Here is a 25824-nt window from a genome sequence, read left to right as displayed (position 1 = left end):
TTTATTTTCATTTTGGATGATCTGTCCATTGGTGAAAGTGGGGTGTTAAAGTCCCCTACTATGATTGTGTTACTGTCAATTTCCCCTTTTATGGCTGTTAGCAGTTGCCTTATGTATTGAGGTGCTCCTATGTTGGGTGCATATATATTTATAAATGTTACATCTTCTTCTTGGATTGATCCCTTGATCATTATGTAGTGTCCTTCCTTGTCTCTTGTAACATTCTTTATTTTAAAGTCTATTTTGTCTGATATGAGAATTGCTACTCCAGCTTTCTTTTGATTTCCATTTGCATGGAATATCTTTTTCCATCCCCTCACTTTCAGTCTGTATGTGTCTCTAGGTCTGAAGTGGGTCTCTTGTAGACAGAATATATATGGGTCTTGTTTTTGTATCCATTCAGCCAGTCTGTGTCTTTTGGTGCGAGCATTTAATCCATTTACATTTAAGGTAATTATCGATATGTATGTACCTATTCCCATTTTCTTAAATGTTTTGGGTTTGTTATTGTAGGTGTTTTCCTTCTCTTGTGTTTCCTGCCTAGAGAAGTTCCTTTAGCATTTGTTGTAAAGCTGGTTTGGTGGTGCTGAACTCTCTCAGCTTTTGCTTGTCTGTAAAGGTTTTAATTTCTCCATCAAATCTGAATGAGATCCTTGCTGGGTAGAGTAACCTTGGTTGTAGGTTTTTCTCCTTCATCACTTTAAGTATATCCTGCCACTCAGACCTCAGAGGCACAGCCCTGATGCCTGGCTGGAGCACCAAGAGCCTTTCATCCACATGGCTCAGAATAAAAGGGAGAAAAAAATAGAAAGAAATAAAGAGGATAAAATAAAATAAACTTTTGGGAGGTCTGACGTCTTCTGCCAGCGTTCAGTGGGTGTTCTGTAGGAGCAGTTCCACGTGTAGATGTATTTCTACTGTATCTGTGGGAAGGAAGGTGATCTCCGCGTCTTACTCTTCTGCCATCTTGCCCCCCTCCCCCCTTTTAACTTATGAAGACAGATAGGGATTACTTTACCTTTTATCATGTTGTCAAAAAATCCCTTTTCAAGGATTGGTGATCTATTTTATATCTCCATATGTGGGAATCTTAGGAGTTTCTCTTTCTCCCTACTAAAACCTGCTCTTTGGTGACTGCTGGACTCATCGGTCCAGTTTGGTGAAAGGATACAGAGGGAGGTTACCCGAAGGATGCTAGACAGACCCCCACAGGCTGGCGGTATCTCAGCAAGCCCTGCACACACGGGGTCTGAGTTTTGTTGGTTCTGGGATTATCATTTGCTGATACATCCAGAGGTGACTACATTTTAATGACTTTGACCTACCCTAATCAAGTTAATAAGAGTAATGCATAAAGCTGAGAAAGTTATAAGCTTATTAAGTTATAAGAACTGTAAGAACCAAGTGTACCTCACGTTGGTGGTCATTATGGCCCTGATTTTATTCTCTTTCTACAACAATAAACAGAATGTGGTACGTTAACCAGGAAATCAAAACAAGGGTATTTGGTTGGTTGCTGTCCTCTCTTTGCTCTGCTCCTCCCTCACTGCCCATAGAATAGATTTCGTCTTTTCTGATTATAAAACTAATAGAAACTCATTGTAAAAAAAAACAAAAACAAAACCAAAAAAATCTTAGAAATAACCAATGTTAACATTTTGCTTTAAATCATGCCAGGCATTTTCTCTGCATTTATTAGCACTTTCTCTCTTTTTTTTAAGTTACGTGTTATTTTGTAAACTTGCCTTTTTTGTCATTTACCATATCAGAGATACAGTCATATATCTGTTCATGTCCATAGCAGTAGACATCTTCAGAATAATTTTAAACCATTACATACTTTTCTGTACCATAATTTATTTAACCAGTTCCTTATTTTAACTTTTTATTTTGAAATAATATAAAACTGATAGAAAAGTTGAAAAAATTAGACAAATAATTCCTGTATGCCTTTTACCCTATTTCCCCAGTTGTTGATAACTTATCCTATTTGCCTTTTGAGCCTCTGTATACGTATTGATTTTCCCCTGAGCCATTTGAGAGTTAGTTGCTGACGTGGTAATCATTACCCTTCAACACACCCTTGTGTACAGTAGTTCCCCTCATCCTTGGGGGATACATCCCAAGACTTTCAGTGGATGCCTGAAACCGTGGATAGTACCGAACCTCATATATACTGTATTTTCCTATACATGTGTTCATACTTATGATAAAGCTTAATTTATGGATTAGGCACAGTAAGAGAAACAACAATGACTAATAATAAAGTAGAACAATTATAACAATATACTGTAATAAAATTATGTGAATATGGTCTTTCTATCAAAATATTGTACAAATTTAATGTCTTTTCCATTTTATCTAAGCACTTAATCACACACTGTGGCTGTAGCTTTTACAGTTTGAGGTGCAGCAGCAAAATTAGCACAAATTTCCTTTTCCTTCTTCACAATTTCATGACTAGAAGGTTTGTTCTTACTGTACAGTAGTTCTTACTGTATATCTTGCAAACTCATCATACACTTTCTTCCCTTATTAAGTCTACAGTGTTCACCTTTTCACTTAAAGGAAGCACTTTACAGCTTCTCTTCAGCATATCCAAATTGCCAGCATCATTATTCTTGTGCTTTGGGACCATTATTGAGCAAGATAAGAGCTACTTTAACCCAAGTACTGTGCTACCTTGATAGTAGATCTAATAGTAGAGACTAATGGGCAGGATATACTGGACAAAGGGATGATTCACATTCCAGGCAGACAGAGCAGGATGGCTCAAGATTTCATCATGATACTCAGAATGGCACCCAATTTAAAAACTATGAATTGTTTATTTCTGGAATTTTCCATTTAATATTTTTGAACCATGGGTAACTGAAACCAAGAAAAGCAAAACCATGGATAAGGAGGGACTATATTTCCTAAAAACAAGGACACCATGTATATACATATACATATATATAACTACTATATGTATCTATATAACTACAGTATAATAATCACAATCAGGAAATCAACATTGAAATAACACTATCACCCAATCCTCAGGCTCTTACAAATTTCACCAGTTGTCTCAATATACTTTATGGTTCCAGGAGCATGTGTTTAGTTGTCTGATCTCCTCCAACCTGTAACAGTTCCTCAGGCCTACCTTGTCTATATTGTCCTCAATAGTTTGAAAAAGTACAGTCCAGTAACTCTGTAGAATGCAACTTCATTTGGTTTTGTCTGATGGCTCCTCATGATTAGATTCTCCTGCAGGTTATTTTTGGGCAAAAATATTATAGACCATTGAAGTGATGCTGTATTCTTCTCATTGCCTTTTACCAGAAGGCACATGATGTCAACTTGTACCATTTCTGAACTTTTATTTCAGCTATTGTATTTTTCAGTTCTGTAATTTCCATTCAGTTCTTCTTTATATCTTCTATTTCTTTGACTCGTTTTTTTTGTTTCAACAGTGTTCGTAATTGTTCACTGAAGCATTTTTATGATGGCTGCTTTAAAATATTTGTCAGATAATTCAAAAAATTCTGCCATCTCAATGCTGGCATCTACTGATTATCTCTTCATTCCTTTTGACATCTTTCTAGTTCTTGGTATGATGAGGGATCTTTGATTGAAACCTGGACATTTTAGGTATTAGGTTATGAGACACTGGATCTTATTTAAACTTCCTGTTTTAGTTGTCTTCTTCTGATACCACTCAGGTCGGGGAAGGGGTCAGGGGACACTGCCTCCTAACTGCCAGCTGGGGTTAGAATTCAAGGTTCCCCACTGGGCCTGCCCTGATGCCTCTCTGGCCAGGAGGGGTAGGAGTGCCTAATTGCTGCTCCTCACCATGGCCTCTACTGATGTCAGAAGGCAGAGGTGGCCTCTTATTGCTGGCTGGAGGTGGATGTCCTGACCTCCCCTGGGCTTCTTCTGACACTGCCCCCCTCCCCAGTGGGGATGGGGAGAGATTCCTTGTTACTGCCAGTTGGGATTGGATGCCTAGGCTCTCTTCATGGTCTCACTGACATCAAAGGGTAGGGGTAGGGGGCAGGATGGCAGGGATGAAAGTCCTGGCTTCCTCCTTAGCCTTTTCTGATACCACTGTAGTTGGGGCGCTGGGGCACCTTACTGCAGCCTCGTGAGGGGACAAGTCTAGGCTCCCCACTAGACCTTAGCTGGTGGTGAGGAACGGTGGGGCCACAGGTTTTTCTGTGGTGTTTACCTGGAGTAGAGAGGTTATTGTGTAGAAGTCCTCTGTCTTGCTAGGCTGTCCGTTTCCTGGTTCTGTGGCTAGAGAGAGCAGGCTTTTGTTGTGGCATTGTTTTGTTTTGTCTATACCCATTGGAGTTTCTTGGTGGCTGGCTTTTCCATTATCCAGTTTGGGATACATGAAGTAAAAAGAAAATCCACAGAACTCACCACAGTGTTATTCTTCAGGTCCTGAGTTTCTTAGCCAATCTGCATACTTATCTCCACCTTTGAGTCATCTTATATTCGTTCTGTATACAATGCCCAGGGTTTCAGTTGTATTTAGCAAGAATAGGGAAAAGTACACCCACTTCTGGAAGCAGAAGTCCTATTAATGTTAATTTTATCACTTGGTTAAGATGGTGTCTGCCACATTTTTATATTGGAAAATTAATAAATATTTTCTACTTTTTAAATTAATTAGTAAGTAAATATTTTGTGAGGAGATATATTGAAGTAATGTAAATATCCTGTTTCTCATCAAACTTTTTAGCATCCATTGATTATTCTTGCCTGAAATAATTTTGATGGTTGCCAAATTGTTTATCTGATTCCATCATTCCTTCTACATTTATTAGTTAGCATTCTGCTGTAAGGTAGAGCTTTCCCTTATTCCCCATTTATCTCTTTCTTTATATTAGTATACAGTCATGGATTCCTATTTTATTCAGTGGTTTATATCACATTACTAACATTATTTATCTTGATGCTCAAACTGTTCCAGATTTCACTTAAAGTTGGCTTTTGTGTCTGTCTCTTTACCTATTTAAAACCCTGAGTTCGGGCTTCCCTGGTGGCGCAGTGGTTGAGAATCTGCCTGCCAATGCAGGGGACACGGGTTCGAGCCCTGGTCTGGGAAGATCCCACATGCCGCGGAGCAACTGGGCCCGTGAGCCACAATTACTGAGCCTGCGCGTCTGGAGCCTGTGCTCCGCAACAAGAGAGGCCGCGATAGTGAGAGGCCCGCGCACCGCGATGAAGAGTGGCCCTCGCTTGCCACAATTGGAGGAAGCCCTCGCACAGAAACGAAGACCCAACACAGCCATAAATAAATAAATAAAAATAAAATTTAAAAAAAAAAAAAAAAAAAGAAATTGTCCCAGGTTGATCATAAAAGTGCCAAGGACATGAAGTTTAAAAAAAAAAAAAAAAAAAAACCCTGAGTTCACACAAAAACATCTCCAGTTCCAACCCATCAGCACAGGATTTATTCTAGCTTTCTCCATGTGTGTAGCTCCTTTCTCCAACAGTGAGAAACCTGGCCTCCATCATCCTCAATATATATTCTTACATGCTAGATCTCCTTGTATGTGATCCATTACCTGGCAAATCCCTTCAGCCCTGGCCCTGCTAGTCAAATCCCCTTGGCCCAGAAACAAATAAAAAAAAAAAAAGAAAGAAAGAAAACACAAGGAAGAAATACATGACCAAGAAAGGGTTAATATCCTTAATTGTTCATGTATTTCATTGAAACTTCTTTATGTTCAGATTTGGAAATGGATTCACTTTTATGGTCTATTTTTTTAAATTATTTTTTCATTTTTGCCAATTTTATATGTGAAAATGGTATTTTGTTATTGGTTTAACAGACATTTAAATTATTGATTTACTATTAATGAGGTTAAATATACTTCAAGTGTCTATTGACTATTTCTATTGCCTCTTCTGTGAATTGCCTATGTCTTTTTTTTTTTTATAAATTTATTTTATTTTTGGCTGCTTTGGGTCTTCGTTGCTGCACGCGAGCTTTCTCTAATTGGGGCGAGCAGGGGCTACTCTTCATGGCGGTGTGCGGGCTTCGCATTGCGGTGGCTTCTCTTTGTTTCGGAGCATGGGCTCTAGGTATGTGGGCTTCAGTAGTTACGGCGCATGGGCTTAGTTTGCTCCACAGTATGTGGGATCTTCCTGGACCAGGGCTCGAACCCATGTCCCCTGCATTGGCAGGAGGATTCTTAACCACTGCACCACCAGGGAAGCCCTTGCCTATGTCTTTTGCTCATTTTTCTATTACAATACTAATCTTGATGTGAAGAATGGCTTATTTATTAAAGATAGTAGCCTGTCATGTGTCAAGTGATTCTTGTGGTTATTTATTTTTCTCTTAAATTTGTTTCTGATGCTTTTAACCATGCAGAAACATTTAAATTTTTGTGTAGTTAAGTGCATCATCTTTCATGGTTTCTGCCTGTATGTCTTCCTTAGAAATATCATTCCCACTCTGAGATTATACAATTATTCACTTAAAATGTGTCTTGTTAATTTCATGGATCTATTTTTGACATTTAACTCCCTAATTCATCTTGTATCATTTTGACATAAAGCATGATAGGGATCCAGTGACTTGTTATTGGTAATGTCAACTTCAAGTCAGCATCACCTAGGCTAAGTATGGATTCCCTGCAAAAATGGAATGCTCATTGCCGTGGGATTGTGCTAACACAATTGTTACTCCGTCCTTTATTCATTTCTATCATGCATTAAATTATTATCTATGCTTGAGTCTGTTTCTTTACTCTTTATTCTGTTTCATTGATCTGTCTCTTTTGGTTCTGATATCATACTGTTTTAATTTCTGTAGCTTAAAAATACATTTTTATATCTGAAGGATACCTCCTCCCTCTGTACTTTTTTTCCTCCAGCAGTTTCTTGACTATTTTTCTGACACCTTTACTTTTAAAAATGTACTTTAGAATTATTTTTCCCTGTTAAATAACACTGCCTCACTGGGAGATGCAGATTCAACAAGTCTTAATGCATATACAGTGAAAAACAGTGGCTGGAAGGTAAATATTCAATAAGGTTAATTATTACTTTTAAGTGGCAAAAGTCCAACTCCAGCTATCTTTAGAAAAGAAGGAGACTTTATGGGTTCATGCAACTGATAGCCCTGGGAAAGAGCTGGACCAAGAGGTCTAGATGGTGCTCTCTCTCCCAGTGGAAGACACTGGCCGTCCAGGACTCAACCTCTAAGTTTAAAATCCCTGATGTGAGGAAGGCATCTTCCCCACAGCTCTAGCTGAGAAGTCTTGGGGAAAGTTCTAGCTGAACTAGCTTCCATCAAATGTGCAGCTCTGAGCCAAGCACTGTAGTGGGAGTGGATATGCTGGCCTTGTACCCCTAGGGTCAGCCTCACCGATCAGTATGGAAGAGATTCTGTCTTTAGAAGACTGGGGATGAGACACTGCTTGAAAAAGCAAAAACAAAAAGTAGATGATACTATATTTCCTTATGTTTTAAGTTCTTTGAGGTACTTCTTTGTTGCTTTCATATATAGCCTATGTTATTAGTAAGTCCCTACTGAAAAATTAAAACGCTGGAGTGCCAGACTTCTACTTTGCCCATGGTGTCAGAGTTCATTTGCAGACCATGGAAACCCCTCTGGCTAGCATATGCTGAGAGGGGCATAAGACCATGTATTAGGGGATTCAGTGCTGATAAACTGTGAGAAATGGAGGAGCGAGCTCTAAGCTGAGTGTCCAGAACGGATTCCCAGGAAAACACGCAGAACTGGCCTGCCAGGGCCACCATGCAATCAGACAGCCACTGTCCCATTCACTAGCTCCACGTCCAGCTGTCTCCTGTGTGGTTTGGAAAGGAAGTAGCCGCCACCTTGACTGTTGGCTCTGGGGGCTCATCACCTCAGCCACCCTCCGTACGAGCAAAATAGATGCCCTGCACTCTGCCTGTGATCACCTGGGCCCCCTCCACCTTTGCTGCGGAAAGGCCAAGCACTTCCGTGCTGGCTGAAGGAGCAAAAGAGGGAGAAGTGGGCTCCTCGATAGAGGCTGGGAAATGTAGTCTTCATTTTCTAGACTCTGGCGTGCATCTGGGCACAGCCATAAGGGGGTCGGAATGGGATGGAGTGAGCCAGGCCACCAAGGAAGAATGCTGAAAAGAACACCTCTACCACTGACTTGTACGTCATTTTAAAGGGGGAAAGGATATTTTTTAACCCTCCAAAAGGTTGTAATCTTAACCTTTAACTTATAAAGGATATAATCTTACTCTAAAGCACAGGTAGCAACTCTAAACATATGTGTGTGTATATATATATATACACACATATATATGTATATATGTCTATTTTTCTCATTTCACTGATTGTCACTAGATCATTGAAAATTTTACCACAAACTAGTTCTGGGTCAGTGAAATAGCCTTGGGGAAATCCTGCTCTACTGGGTGGACAGAAAAAGTGAAAGGAGATAAAATTCAAACAGGTGATTTTTGCTACAACCTAATCAGCCTGTCTGCTTTTGGTAGGAAAGAACTTGAAGTTATATGTGGTAGGGTGCTGTTTGGATTATACATGAATTTTTATAATTTCTTTTTTTACGCCTTCCTTCCTTCACTCCTTCCTTCCATCACCCCCCTCCCCGCCATCACATTGTTCTAACTTCCCATACCTGGAGATTGACTGGGCCTGCTTTTCCCAGACTGTTGACGCTTGCCCTCTAATCTCTATATTTTCCTGCTCCCCAGCTGTTACTTGAACACCAGGATGCATATCAGGCTGGAACCGTGTTTCCTGACGCCTTTTACCCCAGAATCTGCGAAAGAGGTAAGCTGAAGATTTATAGACCAAATGATGTCACTTTTCCTTGGTTGATAGGAATAGCTAGGACTCAAGAAAATATAAAATAACACATTATATTTTCCACTATTGTTGATCAATGACTTAGGTGCATTTTCCATTTAACCAAAACTTACCTGCTTAAGCATAGAAATTCTGAAAGCTTTATTCTAAGCACCCTGACTTGCTTTCCTGCTTCATGGCAGTAAGAGAAAACATTTTGAAAGAAATCAAAAGGTCTGAGTTTTTGTTCCTTCTATGTTGTCTGTTAGCATGTGACCTTGAAAAAGTCACTTCCATGCTGAGTCTCAGTTTCCACATCTATAACACAGTAATATCTAATTAATTACTATTTAATTAATAGTAATTAATGCCTGCTTTGCAGCTTTACTGAATTGCTGTTGGCATTAATGCATGTTGTTTTGTCAAGTCTTATGCAAATCCAAGGTAGTGTTATTAGTGAACTGGGCTTATGAGTTGTTTCAGTCAGGGCCCCCGGAGGCGTAGAAGATATACTCAAACTGAATAATTTGAGGGGAGTTTTATAAGGGGACAGTTTACAAAGGTGTGGACAGGATACAAGAAAATTGCAGGGCATAGTGCAGGGGAGGGGGCAGACAGAGCTGTGGGGAGAGGGTCGCTTGATGGGGCCAGACCTTGAGTCAGGGACGCAGCCAGCCCACTGTGACCCCACAGAAGGGGAGCTGGGAGAGTGAATACCCCACCCTCTCTCTCCTCTTTTTCTCTGATCTCCTGTCAGTTCTCCCCATTGGCCAAACCCAGCCCACCCCAAGCCAGAGGACAAAGTATTCAGTTGAAGCCGGTCACCTCAGAGGAACAGTGCAGGAGAGAGAAGGATGGAAAGTGAGTCTGGGGGGACCAATGAAAGACATCCAGTACATAGGGTTGCCACATAAACCATTTTTGGAGTCTTAGGGTCATCAGCCATTATCTCATTTTTTCCCAATACAGTGATACCTTTAAAGTCAATGAAATGCTTAGAGCTACTCACGCCTCTAGTTACGATCCCAGACAACTCAGCTTTTGTGTTTCTCTATTTGTACGGTCTTTTTTTCCTGTTTCCCTCTTAGTCTGTTCACTGTCCTTTCTCTATCCTATTATTATATTTTGCCTGCTTGTTGTAGTTCTTTCTAATAATAGAATAACCTATTACTTCTAATTTAGCACTTACCAAACTGTATTTAGGAGGCTTTAATGTCTCTTGATATTTTTAACATCTCCTTGATATCTTACACAAAAAAAGAAAGAAGTAAAAATGATTTTTTTGTCAATTAAATTTGAGATACTTTTGCTTAACATATGCCCTTTTTAGAGACCAAAAAAACCCAACACAATAATAAAGGTTCTGAGAAGAGTGTAAGAGGAATGCAAACTCCAGCATTTTCTCTCTCTCTCTCTTTTTTTTTTAAATTATTTATTTATTTATTTATGGCTGTGTTGGGTCTTCGTTTCTGTGCGAGGGCTTTCTCTAGTTGCGGCAAGCGGGGGCCACTCTTCATCGCGGTGCGCGGGTCTCTCACTATCACGGCCTCTCTCGTTGCGGAGCACAGGCTCCAGACGCGCAGGCTCAGTAATTGTGGCTCACGGGCTTAGTTGCTCCGTGGCATGTGGGATCTTCCCAGACCAGGGCTCGAACCCGTGTCCCCTGCATTGGCAGGCAGACCCTCAACCGCTGCGCCACCAGGGAAGCCCTTTTTTTTTTTAAATACATCAGTAGATAAGATATACCCTCTTATCTCTTATAAAGATTGGGACCAGTATGTGACTGAAGTGAAAAGGTCAATTAGGATTATAAAACATGTACCAATTACATGGAATTTCACGCAGACTCCTGCTAGATTTTCCCAGTTTTTCTAAATCTTACCTTTCTCTCATACATATCTACTTCAACAGTTTTTTCTTCTTTGGTGATTCACTTTTATTGCATCTTTCGAGAGGACTTAAATTTCTTAGATACTTAGTTGCCAAAGAAGCCACTTTTTGAACTCATATTTCATCAATTTACCTACTTAAATTCTATCATCACAGTAACAAGGACAATTGGCTTAATAAACAGGATTAGAAACAGACATGGCTGACCTACCATAAACTATAGCAGAGCCACAGGGACCGAGATGCTTGGGCCTATGCACAGTGGCCCGCTAGTTGCCAACATCCAGCAGTCCTGGGATGTGGCTTTCTTTTGCTTTCAGTCCATACGATTTACAGAGGGAACAAGGAGCTTCAGTTAATCTGGCAATTTGGTTAAATGAAGTTTTGTCAAAAGAGCTACTGCTATACTTAATTCTGGATTTTTGCTGTATTCTGTAGAACAGGAATGGTAAAGTTTATCTCTAGGAAAACTGTTGGAGAAAATCAGATTGCTTAGTTACAACTTCTTGAAAATCATTTTCAGAGGAACCAATGACTTAAAACTGGTTAGTAGGTCCTTGTTGTTTATATATATATAATAGTGTATATCTGTTCATCCCAAACTCCTAAATTATCCCCCTCCCTCCCTTTTCCTTTTGTAACCATAAGTTTGTTTTCTATGTCTGTGGGTCTATTTCTGTTTTGTTAATAAGTTCATTTGTATCAAGCACAGGGAACTATATAACCTATAATGGAAAAGAATCTGAAAAAGATGTATATGTATAACTGAATTACTTTGCTGTATACCTGAAACTGACACAACATTGTAAATCAACTATACTTCAATTAAACAAAAACCGATCAGGTTATTTTTAGTTTAACAACAGTATAAAAAAGTTGACCTGAGAGATCTGACTCTGGAGTTTTGCTTTTGAGTGCCCCTGTGACATGTGACACTCTATGAAGAATCTGGCACTTGAAGGTTTTGAGTAGATGTCAGTTCCTGTCTTTTTCACCCCTCCTGCGGGAATAAAGAGGCATATGGGACACCCCATTTAAAAATATTATAAACTCAAATGCTTGAAAGCCTTTGGAGTATCTACTTTTGTCTTTTGTGCTGTTAGGGAGACTGACTGTGATGGAAAAGAAGATTGAAAAAAAAAAAACCCAAAACCAAAAAAAAAAAAAAAGACAACTTATCTCCTTAGCTTTAGGGCAGAGAACTTAACACTTCCAGCTTCTCTTGCAGCCCAGCTGTTTCCAGATGCTATGAGCAGTTAAGGCTCCTTTTTCTTTTGACTGGCCCTTCTGTTCTAGAGGCTTCCTTGGAACATTTGATTGAGAATGTCCAACTTTTTAAGGAGGAATTCTGAGGGTTGCTTTTGTTTTGTCAGGACAATTCCATGAAGTGTCAGAGAGCACTCACTGGACTCCATTTCTTAATGCAAGCGTTCATTATATCCGGGAGAACTATCCCCTTCCCTGGGATAAGGTAGGCACAGCCTCTAACCCTAAAGGTATTCAGTTCCTGCCAAGTACTCTTTCTGCTCCCACATTAACCCCATTTGTGACCCGCAGCCCCAGCCCAGACTCGGTGAGGGCTGCTCACCGTTGCGCCTGCGGTGCCGAACACAGCATGTGGGACATAGTAGATGTCTAGTTAATACCTGAATAAGTGACGGTTTTGTGTTTGTGTTTTGAAATTTATACCTTCAATTTTATCTGCAGTAAATGATGTTTTTTAAAGTTTGGGCTATGTCACTTGGTCGTTTTGTTCTAATAGTAAATGAATCTGAAAGCAGTTCCAAGGCACTCGAAAACATTTCAAAAAGTCCTTTGTGTGTTTTGGGAAACTACAATATACCTGTCTCCGATTTTTTTGTTAAGTCTCAATGATGGAAATGAATTCATCTGTATTAATCCTTTAATAAGATTGTTATAAAATAACCCCCCCCACACACACACACAGCTCTAATTTGCTTATTTGGCAGGACACAGAGAAATTGGTAGCTTTCTTGTTTGGAATTACGTCTCACATGGTGGCAGATGTCAGCTGGCATAGCCTGGGTATTGAACAAGGATTCCTTAGGACAATGGGAGCCGTGAGTACATATCTTCAGGTTAATGGCTTTATGGGAGTGATACTGTCATACCCAAGATCCAAAACTGACCCTCTGAGGAAAAGGAAAACTTTAGGTTATTCAGATTCACATGGAAACAAGACTTTGCCCAACGCGGTATTTGTTAGATTTCCATCTTTCCTGTTCATTCCTCTTACTCTTCTTGCTTCCCGGGTAAATTCATCCACGTGGGCAGAATGACTAATGTGCACTGAAAACAGCGATGGATGTGATATTCTGTTTTAGTCACAAACAGTATTTGAGAAATTGTATGTTTTATTCAAGCTGTACCTCTTAACAAAGGTATAAATACCTACTACTTGGTTCTACCGTATTTAAAAGTAAGTTCACATGTTTTTGTTTTCTTTCCTTCTTACTTTTCTATATGAGGATGCCATATCACCACTAAAAATTGTGATCTTACCTGGTGACTTAGCTTCTGAAAGTCCCCTCTGGTCATTCATTGATATTAATACTGTTCTGTACCAACTTTAAACTTGCACTTTGTAGAGATTTTCCATGCATCCTTTTCGATGCAAATGTCTGCAGTAGCTTTATCGTAGATATTAAGTATACAACTCAGCTGCCAATATCATTAAGTATACAACTCAGCTGCCAATATCATTTTTTAACAAATAAAGCAATAAAATTAAATGTTTCTTTGAAAAGTGAGTCCATCCACTAGGCATTCCCAACAATCATTGGGTTAGGCTGTCATCTCCTCACTACTCACTTCATTGTGGGCTTTAATTTGTGAGATATACCAGGTGGGTCTCTTTTTTTCCTCAGATTGATTTTCACGGCTCCTATTCTGAGGCACATCCGGCTGGTGATTTCGGTACTGTTTATTTACATTTACCAGATTTTCTTTTGCGCTAGTTATATTTCACTTGCAGTCACTATTGTACCTTAAATGTGTATTTTTTTAATCTCTTGCCACTAGCTTTCTATTTTAATATTGCAGTTTGTTTGGAGTACAGGAGCACCTCATTTCACATAGAGATGTACTTCTGTAAAGTTGCATATGTTTTTTTTTGGTAAAACCCCCCCCAAAAAACCCATTACATTTTATCATTTACTTGTGTCATTATTTTAGAAAAGCATTGCTTTTTAAATCAGATTTAAATTCATTGCCTAGTGTCTCCTAATACTTTAGCTTTAAATTGGTAAACTCCATCTTTTTTTTCTATAGTAAATTGCCTTTAAATATACAAAGTATTGGTGAGTGGTGTTTATTTACAAGAACCCTTATGGTCCTTCTTAAAGTAAAAAACCTTTTGGTCATCTGGGTGACTCTTTCTTAATTCATGTGTTTCACTAAAATTTTAAAAGATCACTTTTTCTTAAAGACGTGCTTATACCTAAAACAATGAATGGAAACCTATAACAATGTGAAGAACTAATAATCAGGATTGTGCAAATTTGTGTTCAAAGAAGCGTGCTATGTATTGTCATTAACTCACCAGATGCAAATATTTTTCTCTTATCCTAGGAGGAGACGTGTTGAGCCAGTTTGAGTTTAATTTTAATTACCTCTCACGGCACTGGTAAGAACAATGTACATTTAAATGTGGGATACCCAAATGGCAGTTAGGAGCTTGACTATTTTTTCCTTAGGAAATATAACTTGCAATGTAATTAGGAGCCTTCTGCATTCGTAAATTTTGAAAAGTAAAACTAAAGATTAGAATAGCCTAAGTAGATTCTTTTAAAAATTTGTGAATTATGCCAAACATATAAAATAATGTATTTTTATAAATAAAAAAGTAAGATGATGCACATTGCATGGCTGCCACCTAGCTTAGGAAGTAGAGCATTGCTGGTACCGAGAAGCTCCAAGTCCTCCCTGCTCTATCACATCACCTTTTCTCCCACCTGACGTAATCACTACCCTAGGTTTTCTTAATCGTTTAGTTGCTTTTCTCTATAGTTTTACTACATGTAGCTATATCCATATGCAAAATATTATATGGGTTTTCACTTTAGATAAATAGAATCACACAGCATGTATTTGCTTAAAATTAAATTTAAATTAAATTAGAATTTAATTAAACTTAAATGTTTTTGCTTAAAATTATTTCTCTGACATTTAATCACATTGATATGTTCGGCTGTAGTTCCCTGATTTTCACCACTATATGGTCCTCCATTGAGTGGATATACCAAAACGACTTGACTTCATTCTAATATTCATGGATGTGTAAGTAGTGTAAAGTGTTTCTGCTTTACACATAGTGTTGCTATGTACTTTTTTGCACATGTATTTTTGCACCAGAGGGGAATGTCTTTCAAGCAGGTGGCACCAGAAGTGGAATTGCTGGGCTGTAGGGCTTACGCATGTTTATCTTAAGTAAATAATCCCACACTGTCAATCAAAACGGTCTTCCCAATTTGTACTCCCATCAGCTTTGTTCTGCTTCTTCCGTGTTCTCCAATACTTGGTATGGTCCAGCTTTAAAATTGTTCTAACCTATTTGGTGTGTAATGGTATCTCCTTAAAGTTTTAATTTGCATTTCCCAGACTACTAATGAAGTTGAATATTCTTTCGTATTTTATCGATTGTTTGTGTTTCATTTTAAGTGAAAACGTTTTGTTTGGTTTTTAGCCTATTTTTCTGTTGGGTTGTCCTTTTTATTTCTGAGTATTCTCTGTATATTCTGGCTTCTTATCTTTGTCCATTTATCATTTATTTGTTATAAATATCTTTTTATAGTTTGTGGCATGTCTTTTTACTTACGGTGTATCTTGATAAACAGAATTTGTTAATTTTAATGTAGTTGAATATATCAGTCCTTTCTTTTGTAATTTGTACTTTTGATGTCTTATTTAAGAAATCCTTCCCTACCTTGAGGGCATGAGGTTATTCTCCTACCTAGCCTTCTAAATCATTTATAGTTTCATTTCTTAACTTTATATCTTTAATTTACCTGGAGTTAATTTTTTGTAGATTCTGTGATAGAAATTTTACTTTTTTCCTGTAGAAATAACCGATTGTCTCAGAACCATTTATCAATAGTCTGCCCTTCCTCACTGATCCGTAATGCCCTCTGTGACATAAATTAAAATTCCGTACATATGCGGGTCAGTTTCTGGGCTTTCTATCATGTTCTGTTGGTCTAATTGACTTTCCCTGAGCAATAGTGATTTTTAAAATTACAACAGCTTTAATGCATTTTGACATCTATTAGGGCTGATTTCTCAACCTGTCCTTTTTCTTCAAATGTACCTTGTCCATTCTCTTGCCTTGGCTCTTGGTAGGATCAAGCTGCCATGTTCCAAGAAAAATCTTGTTGGAATTTTGTTTAGAATTCTATTGACTCTAGAGATCAATCGGAAGAGAATTAACAATTTTGCAGTATTGAGTCTTCTTATCCAAAAATATGCTATATGTTTTATTTAAGTTGTCTTTAATGACTCTAAAATTTTATAAGTTTTTCCATTGAGGTCTTACACATTTTATTAGACTTAGTACCATAAATGGTAACTTTTGGAAACAATTATATTTTCTAATTGATTGCTGGTGTATAGAAATGTAAGTGACTTTCTAATTTTGATTTTTTTTTTTTTTAATTTATGGCTGTGTTGGGTCTTCCTTTCTGTGAGAGGGCTTTCTCTAGTTGTGGCAAGTGGGGGCCACTCTTCATTGCGGTGCGCAGGCCTCTCACTGTCGCGGCCTCTCTTGTTGCGGAGCACAGGCTCCAGACACGCAGGCTCAGTAATTGTGGCTCACAGGCCCAGTTGCTCCGCAGCATGTGGGATCTTCCCAGACCAGGGCTCGAACCCGTGTCCCCTGCATTGGCAGGCAGATTCTCAACCCCTGCGCCACCAGGGAAGCCCCTCTAATTTTGATTTTTTATCTAGCAACATTTCTTAGCTATCTTATTCTAATTATCAGGAGATTCTTTTGAATTGACTCACAATTCATAATCTACAAATTGTAACAATTTTTTGAAATTCATTTATTTATTTTTTGCTGTGTTGGGTCTTCGTTGCTTTTGCTTTTCCTTTTCAGCCTTTATACCCATAATTTCCTTCTTGCTGTATCATATTGGCTAGTATTTCCAGTACAATAGAAGTGGTGATATTGAGCATGCTTTTCTTGTTCTTTATTGTAAAGAAAATGCTTTCAGTGTTTCATCAAGTTTGCTGTAGATTTTTGGGAGTATCCTTTATCAAATTAAGGAAGTTTCCTTCTATTTCTAGTTTGTTAGTAGTTTTTATTATAAATTAATTTCATGTGTATTGAACTCTTATTCTTCATCTGTTGAGATAGTTATTTGTTTCTTAATCTGTTAATATAGTGAATTATACTAATCTATTTGCAAATATTAAATCAACTTTACCTCCTGGCACAAAGCCAATTTTGCAAAGCTATATCATCTTTTTTTATATTTGTTTCATCTCTTCTCGCTGTTTAGGGTTTTTTGCATCTATTTTTATGAGTTAGTTTGTACTGTAATTTTCCTTTCTTCTATCCATGTTTGGTTTTGGTATTAAAGTTATCCTGGCTTCATGAAATCAGGTGGGGAGTACGCCTTTCTTTGCTATTTTCTGGAAGTCTGTGTAAGATTATAACTTTGATTTCTTGAATGTTTGGTAGAACTTGTCTGTAAAGCTATCTAGGCCTGATGTTTTAAAAAGTAGGGACTTTTTAAAAACTTTTTAAATGGTTTTAGGACTGTACAGTTTTTCAGTTTCTTCTTAAAGAGTTTTATATTTTTCTAGGACTTTTCCATTTTGTCTAAGTGTTTAAACATTTTGGCATAAGGTAGTTCATAATGTCTTATGTTTTTTCTTGTTTTATTTGTACCTATGTTCCTTTGTTACCCATAATGTTTTTTATCCTGCCTTCTCTTATATTTTTAAACAATCATGTCTAATATTTTTCAGTTTTATTATTAAAAAGATAAACTTTTGGCTTTGTTGATCCTCTTTACTATATGTTCTTTTTCTCTTTCATTATTTTTTCTCATATTTATTTTCTTCCTTCTACTTTTCTTCAGTTCCTGTGGAATTTGAGTCTTGATTTTAAGGTCTAGCATATGATTATTTTTATCAATTTTCTATCTGTACTTGAAAAGAATGTTAATTCTCCAATTTTTGGTTTAATGTTATATATATACTTATTAGCTCAAGCTTATTAAATGTACTGCTCAAATCAGAAGATTTGTAAGCTATAAGTAAGATAGTCTTAGTATTTTTATCCGGTTGGTCTAACAATTACTGAGAAATTTGTTTAAAAATCTCCCCCTGTGATGGTTGAATTTTTCAGTTTCTCCTTGTAGTTAGTTTGCCATAGATGTGTTTGAAGATATGTTGTTAAGTATATTTGAGTTTTAAAGTCTTATATTTTTCTAGTGAATTGAACTTTTTATCTGGTGACTCTTTATATCTCACAATGCTTATTGCCTTCAAGTCCGCTTTACCAGATATTACTGTAATTACTTTTTGTTGTTTGTTTTTTCTTCAAATGTTTACTAAGCAGTCAGGTGACATAACTCTATACCTCAGTCCCAGCCTCAGCCCCTGAGCATGGAGAGCTGAGAGTTGGGAGGAGTGCTTACAGAACAAAGAGGAAGTAGAGCTGGGGGCTCGGCAAGTTGCCCATTCCCATCCCTGGTCCATCTGCCTTAGAGCTAAGGGAGGCCCAGAACCAACAGGTCACTCCCAGATCAGATGAGGCCAGCTGGCCTTTGGATGTCCCAGGAAGAGGTGGTGGTAGCAGTGACATGAGGTTTCCCCCTAACTCTCCACACAAGGTCATCTGCATTGGATTAGACGTCCATTTCAAATTGTGCGTCATTGGGGATCTTGTCTTCTTTTGGTTATATTCACTGGTGCTTGAATTACTCGAGGTTTGCATTAGAGTTGCATTTCTCCAGAGAAGGTTTGTCTTGCCTTCTGCATGCTACCTCAAGGCACAACCTGGGACCACATTAAGTTACTTTCAACCCTTGAAGTTGTTCTGACTACACGGCTGGCATGAATGAAAGACAAAACATTTGTGGGGCTGGGTAGTTGTTACCAGTTCTCAGGGGAGATATTTTTCCCTCTCTCTATCCTTTGCCAAGATGAAGGCAGGCAGGATTCTTTGCTGTCCTTGTTGGTATGTTGAGTTTATTTCTAACTAATATTCATGCAGACGGTATAGCCTTTAATGAGGAGTTTTCTCTGAGATGGCCCACTTTTGGTATTTGGTGGTTCCTATACTTTATCTCCTGTCTCCTGCATACCACACAGCTATCAAACAAACAAACAAAACAAAACAAAACAAAAAACTCCTAGGTTCCCAGGTTTAGCAGATGTCTCCAGGGCAAAAGCTGGCTTTCTCACACGCTTACCTCCCAAAGTTTCCAGTTTCAATTTGTTTTTGGCTTTTGGAAAAATTTCACTTTCTTGATAGCTTGGTGATTCATCTAAAAAAATATTTTTGTCATTTTGTCTAGCTATGTTTATGGGGAGGACCATTCTGGTGAGCTTGTGAAGTAAAAAATGGACATCTCAATAGATTCCTTCTTATAAATATACTAAAATCAGGTTTTATTGGTTGTGATTTCTGTCTGTCTATTCTAAGGTTTTTTTAAGTAAAGATAAAAGATAACAGTATAAATCTAATTTTTAAAATGCTGCTCTTCTTCCAACTGAAATAACTAATATCTGTGAACCAAAAGATTGACTTAGAATTCTTTTTTACTACCTTCCACTATGTACTCTGAAAGTAGGATGTTGGGGTAAGGAGCCATTTTTGGTGTTTTTGAAACAATGATTTTTGAGAGTAATTCAACTCAAAAGAATAAAAATACTTTATATAGCTCCTTGAACTCTGAATTCACAAAACTAAACATTCTTTTTATATTTTATAGTTACTTATCTTTGTATAAATATTTGATTAGGGTACCAGTTTGCTCTTCAGCATTGGGCAAATTACTGAACTTTTCTGTGCCTTAGTTTCCTGTATGTGAAGTAGGACTATGATAGCACCAACCACTTGGGGTTGTTGGTAGGATTAAATAAATAATGAATGTAAAGCCCTTTGCATGGTGTCTGGCACATAATAATCCTGGAATAACTGGTAGCTGCTACTGCTGCTATTATCTTCAACTTCAGAATCAAAACAACTCTTATTCTAATGCTTTTCTCAGGTATGTGCCTGTTGAAGATCTCCTGGAAATTTATAAGAAACTCTATGGCCGAGCAGTCATCACCAAAAATGCCATTGTTGACTGTTCATACCTTCAGTTCTTGGAAATGTAAGTGTAACTAGAGGGATATTTGCAGTCGATTTTATTGTGACTTCCTTAACACACTTTCCAATGTTTTAGTTTTCTGAGAGTGGGTATTGGATTTATGGATTTTGCTTGTTCAAAGGCAGTTGCTTGATAGTGGATACGTGTTGCTGGAATCTCTTCTTCATTAATTTGCCTCATTTCTTTGTGGAAACCACAGCTCACAGTCAAAATTATTGCTTATGTTGCAGGTATGGTGAGATGTTAGCTATTTCCAAGGTAAAGGCATTTATTCTTCAAAATCTTAAAGTGTTATAAAGATACCCTGAGAAGCACTTGATTCATTTATTTATTGACTTATTTTTCTTTCTCTTTGCCATAGCTTTATCCCACTTATTCTAGAAAGTCCCCGTTTTTGGTGGAACAATTTCAAGAATACTTCCTAGGAGGACTGGATGATATGGCATTTTGGTCCACTAATATTTACCGTCTAACAAGTTTCATGTTAAAGAATGGGACCAGGTGAATTCTTACTCTATTTCTCCTTCCAATCACTCCCTGCTTTGCTACCCTGTCCCCAACATAACTCTCAGGTTTTTCAATTGATCAAATGAAGAACAAGAAAGTCTCATGAAGTGCTATCCTATCCTAATCAAGAAGGAAAAGAATGGGACTTCCCTGGTGGTCCAGTGGTTAAGACTCTGTGCTTCCAATGCAGGGGGCATGGGTTTGATCCCTGGTTGGGGAAGTTCTGCATGCCACGTGGTGTGGCCAAAAAAAAAAGAAGGAAAAGAATGGAAACTGTTTTCTCAAAACTCCAAGTAGCTCCCATCTGTTTAGGTTTGCTGATGTCTCTCCTGTCTTAGGGATGAAGAGGTAGATATTGCAAGGTTTGTGGTCTGGTAGAAATGGCTCAGGTGGGAAGGAATCTGCTTCCACAGCTGCACTGCATCTGTTTCTTCTGGGAGACCCCATGCTGTGGGCTGGGGTGTCCGCCTCCCCAAGCTCCAGCAATGGATGTGGCCATCCTCCTCTCCACCCGATCAAGCTCTCAGGGCTCCAGGGTTTAAAAGGTTACTTCACCTAACCCCCACACTCCAAAATGAAATCGGAAATGAATGCATTTGTAAAGCTCAGCCTTCTGTTGGAATTTGACATCTAGCCCAGATGGGACAGTTGCTCAACCTCTAGCTCCTTTTCTGTTCCTCCCCAGCACACCTAGGACGAGTGTCCATCAGAGACTCGGATGGCGTGTAGACCAGGGTAGACTGGTCTTGTCCCCAGTTCCAGCTGTAGTAGACATTTCGGCTCTCACAGAATCTGTTCATGGTCTGAGGGAGCCAAGGTTCTCTCAGAACCCATGTCCGACCATACCACTGAGGATGCAGCCCCTCCCTCCCACGCTGTTGAACTGAACAGGGTAGGGATGGGTCTGGATAGGGACCCCTGGAGGCAGCACCTGCTGCAGGGAAAGGGCAGGGTGGGAAACTTAAGCAGCAGGGGGCAGGGAGAAAGAGGGTTCTGTGGCAGGAGCTGCACTGGGGTGGCTATTCTGTGGGAGGATCATAGGAGGGTTGGGCTTTATAAGTTCAGGGGCCTGTATAAGCACAGCTCCAGAATACTATACACTGGATGATGTTCCTTTGCCCTTAAAACATTTGCTAGTATTCAAAGAATGTTAACCATAATTATATATTATGTTTTATATTATATATACAACATATATATATATATATGTGTGTGTGTATATGTATATACAACACACTTATATATATTGTGTTGATTTGAAACAAAATTCCCTTTGATAAATTTGACCTTAGCCTTGCTTTTAAGACTCGGCAAGTAACAGTGTGGCAGATGGAAACCATCCAATATAAATAGCACTTTTAATAGTGAAAATTAACCTTCATTAAAATCCCCAAGCTCCTTTATGGCTGTGGGTGTTTCAGTCCATGTGAGTTGTGGAGAGGATGAACTTTGGAATTTAAGAGACGTGTCACTCTCTATTGAGCTATCCCAAGCAAATTGTTAAATCTCCCTAAGTCTTAGTTTCCTCATGCATGACAGTAGGCAGTAATAATTCTATCTTTCTCATAGGGCTATTGTGAAGAGTAAATGAGATCACTCATGTAAAGGGTTTAGCCTACAGTAAGCACTTGATAAATGTGGGCTACTAGTAGTAGTGTTAGAAAAAAGTTAAGTTTATATTGGAGGGATTCATAACACATGGCCATGTTAGAGTGAATGACCTACATTTATTTGTTTTATAAAGTCCAAGTGTATTGATCCTTAAATTGGAAAAACAATTTTGGTGTTTGTCTTTGGCTCAGTTGTCCAACATAGCTAAGGAAAGTTATGTAGCTGGACCTTATTCTTTAATTAGGAGGAGATAACTGAGAAAGAACAGATTTCTTGTCTCTTGATCTGTCTTAATTTATCAAGGCAGAAAATTCCATGAATTGATTGTATCTTTACAGACATTTGCAAAGAAAGATTCATCAGAATTTATGCAACTTTATGGGAAATTTGGAGAATGCTCCAAAGAAAGAACACAAACTCATGACAGAAAGAAAAGCATACGTATTTTCACATTATAACCATTTCTTAACTTACTAATACGTGATCTTCCAAAGCAAATTTGTGTTACTTGAAACGCATAGTATATTTTCCTAAAGAAACAGTGAAATAATGGTAGTTACGTTCCCAGGCAGAACTCTACTTAACTCAAAAAGTATTTGTAACTGTAGTGCTAATCTTGTAAGGCTGCCGTCTAAATCCCGGTGGTGCAGAAAAGAGAATTTGAGGGAAAACCTTTTCCTCAGCTTAAAGCTGGCCCTAAGAAAGATTTTGATGGGAAAAGTTTGCCTTCAGCTTCTTTCACCTCTTTTCTGAATTCCTTTTCTAGCAACCAGTCCTTTTGCCCCAGGTTCATACTTCCTTCATACTGCCCTGAAACTCCCTCAGTGACCTCCAAAGCTTCCTCTCCTTCAGAATAGTCTTCATTCTGGAAGAGACTCTTACAATGTAATACCCACTCCCTTAGTGCTTCTGTTCACTGTTAGGGAGAAAGTTCACCTCTTACATTCTATCAGCAGCCTTTTCACTTGTAGAAAGGGATACTTAGTTACCTATTTAATTATTAGTTTATAAATTTTTGTTTTTAAAGGAATGAGAATGAGAAATTAAAACATTGAGCATAGATGGGCAAAAGGTGGCAGAGTTGGGAATCAGTTTCTTTCAGTCTCTAACCCTGAGATGGTTCATGTCAGCAGGGAGAACTCAGCAGGGGGAATCAGGAGGGAAGGGGGAAGGCTGTGAGTCTAGGGTGACCAGCCGTGTGGTGCTGCCTGTGTTACCGTAATAGCACCTGCTTATCCACCCTCATCAAGTAGGACTCGGTCCCTTTACCAGTCCTGCCTGGCTAAGTCATAAAACCTCTGCATGAAGACTTTTGGAGGTGGTTTGAAATGTTACACTGATTCTCAGAAAATTTCATGCTTGAAAAGAAGGTAGAAAACTGCCTAACTCATTTGACTATTTCCCCAGTGACTGCAACCTACCTGAGAACCCTCTGTTTATCACGTGTGGCAGCCAGCAAAACAATACCCACGGGTAAGTGGATTCCGAAATGGCTCATAGAAAAAGAACATCTCACTCACTCAGAGGGGTGCTCAGTAGACTCTGAAAGCATGGGCTTTGTAGACAGAGGTTCAGATTTCCAGGTTCAAATTCCATTTACAGCTGTGTGATTTTTAAACAAGTTGCCTAATTATTTTTTGAGCTGCAGCTTTCTCCTTTGGCAAACTGGAATAAATACATATCCATACTCCCAGAATTATGGTATGGATTATGTGCAAGAATGGATGTAAAGCAATTAACACATTAGTAAGTTGCTCATTAACTGGTAAATGATAGTTAATAGTATTATTATTATTATTATTATCATCACCACCATTATTGTTATTATTCATAAAGTTTGGCCAAATTCCACCCTGAAAAAGTAATTATCAACAAGACAGGGTGGGGAGAAGTCCTCTCAGTTAGTTTCTGAGGAAGAGGGCCAGAGGGTCTACTTTGTATTCTAAGGGGTGGTATTCCCTGATGGACTCAGGTACCAACCACCAACCATTCATTCATGCATTTAATAACTATATTAATCCTAATAAATATTATTACTAATAATACAATTACAATAAAATAGTACAAATTATAAAATAATATTTCCTCATCATTATGTGCCAGGAACTAGTTCAGACATTTAGAGACCTCACTGGGAACAAGACAGAAACAGTTTCTGCTCTCAGAGGATGGTGGGTGGATGGGCGCTGAACAAGAACTTGTAAATACCCTTGAGTATTAGGAAGGACAAGTGTTGGGTGCTCAGGATGTACCACAGAGTGTCCTCAGTCACAGGAGACTTCCTGTGAAGAACTGATGCTTCAACCAAGATATTTAGGGTGAGCAATTGTCTGATACTCAAAAAGAGGGCATCGCAATAAAAGATGCTAAGGTGAGAGAGAGTTCGGACCTTCCAAAGAATTGAAAATGTGCAAAAAGTGTTCAGGTAAGCCCTCACTTTTTAATTTATGCGAATTAGGTAAGTTTTGTTTTGTTTTAATTACATTGAACGCCTTTAGGTTGGGTTTGCAAGCTCTAGATTGTTGGGATCCCTACACTGGCTGGTGTCTTATGCGGCCCCCCTTTGTTCATTTGTTGCCCAGCTTCCACTGTAAGCATTTCTGAAACCTGTCTGGCTTCTTTAGGCATCTGATTGGTAGACTGGTTAAAACATATGAATTTGAAAATTATTTTTATTGTATAATTAATTATTGCATGTCTTTAAGGATAAATCAGTCCACCTGCATACTGGTTTCCCGAACAGCTATGACCTTTTCTTGGCCATTTGTATGAAATGTTGACTTTTGATTTTTTTTTTTTTTTTTAAATCTGGAAGGAATTCAAACTTATACGCTTATAGATCTTATTTTTGTTAAGGACAGGCTTTTTCAACCTTGGAAATGTGTTTATTAAAAGATGTTGTGGAATCTCCTATAAAAGTTTTTCTAAAATTTTGTTTTTTGTGTTGCTGTTCCTTCAACTTGCAGATGTTAAAATTTTATGACCTTTTAACCTGTGATTAACTTGACTATAGTTTTCAACTCAGTTATTCAGGGGGAGTTGCTATTTCCTCAGTCTTAACCAGTTTATTCCTCTCTCTTTCCAGCAGCTCAAAAGTACAGAAAAATGATTTTCATAGAAACGTGACTGCAGCCCTAACTAAAGATATTGGAAAAAATATAAACTATACCAAACGAGGAGTGTTATTTAGTGTGGATTCCTGGACCATGGTAAGAATTTTCAGCTTTTAATGGAGAGACAGGCACCTGCCGCTTCCTGTGATACCGCGTTTTGTAGAGTCGCTGGCTGTTTAATCGTTCATTGAAAGTCACCTGGGCGTGAGCCAGGCTCGCAAGTATCCTTGGCCTCCAAGTCTGGCTTGTTCCGGAAACATCCTATGACGAGAGTCTGGACCCCAGTGGCCTTTGGCAAGCCAGGTGGAGCCCAAGGTGGCCGTGGGGCCAGTCCTGCTCTGTCCTTAGGCAAAGTGTGTCAGCAATATTGTAGGCTCACTGTGCAAGGCCCGACACCAAGGGGACACCACTGCGTATGAAGTTCCTCCATGAGATCATCTTAAGTGTCATTCCACCAGGGAGATAGAAGATGAAAGGGAAATAGCCTCTGACATTTAGAAAATTTCAGTCTAATAGGGGTGATAAATACAAAAGTAACCAT

The 25824-nt window shown here is 38.5% G+C and overlaps 1 protein-coding gene across 5 annotated transcripts in view; it reads left to right on the top strand.

Annotated features, from left to right (window-relative positions):
* GPLD1 (glycosylphosphatidylinositol specific phospholipase D1) overlaps nucleotides 1–25824 on the top strand; it is a 55593-nt gene that overhangs the window by 10332 nt on the left and 19437 nt on the right. For 3 of the 5 annotated variants that reach the window (XM_036868506.1, XM_036868508.1, XM_036868503.1), the window contains exons 5-14: nucleotides 8722–8800; nucleotides 12079–12176; nucleotides 12676–12786; nucleotides 13594–13642; nucleotides 14297–14351; nucleotides 19948–20055; nucleotides 20283–20310; nucleotides 20414–20553; nucleotides 23578–23643; nucleotides 25256–25379. In XM_036868506.1, the coding sequence (XP_036724401.1) occupies nucleotides 8722–8800; nucleotides 12079–12176; nucleotides 12676–12786; nucleotides 13594–13642; nucleotides 14297–14351; nucleotides 19948–20055; nucleotides 20283–20310; nucleotides 20414–20553; nucleotides 23578–23643; nucleotides 25256–25379 (858 nt within the window). The remainder of the gene's footprint in view (nucleotides 1–8721; nucleotides 8801–12078; nucleotides 12177–12675; nucleotides 12787–13593; nucleotides 13643–14296; nucleotides 14352–19947; nucleotides 20056–20282; nucleotides 20311–20413; nucleotides 20554–23577; nucleotides 23644–25255; nucleotides 25380–25824) is intronic. The other 2 variants (XM_036868505.1, XM_036868507.1) reach the window with 1 other exon arrangement.

This window comes from Balaenoptera musculus, chromosome 11 (genome assembly GCF_009873245.2).
Source record: "Balaenoptera musculus isolate JJ_BM4_2016_0621 chromosome 11, mBalMus1.pri.v3, whole genome shotgun sequence".
Classification (NCBI taxonomy): domain Eukaryota; kingdom Metazoa; phylum Chordata; class Mammalia; order Artiodactyla; family Balaenopteridae; genus Balaenoptera; species Balaenoptera musculus.
Note: the sequence above shows the minus strand (reverse complement) of the source record. Positions and strands in the feature narration are given on the sequence as shown.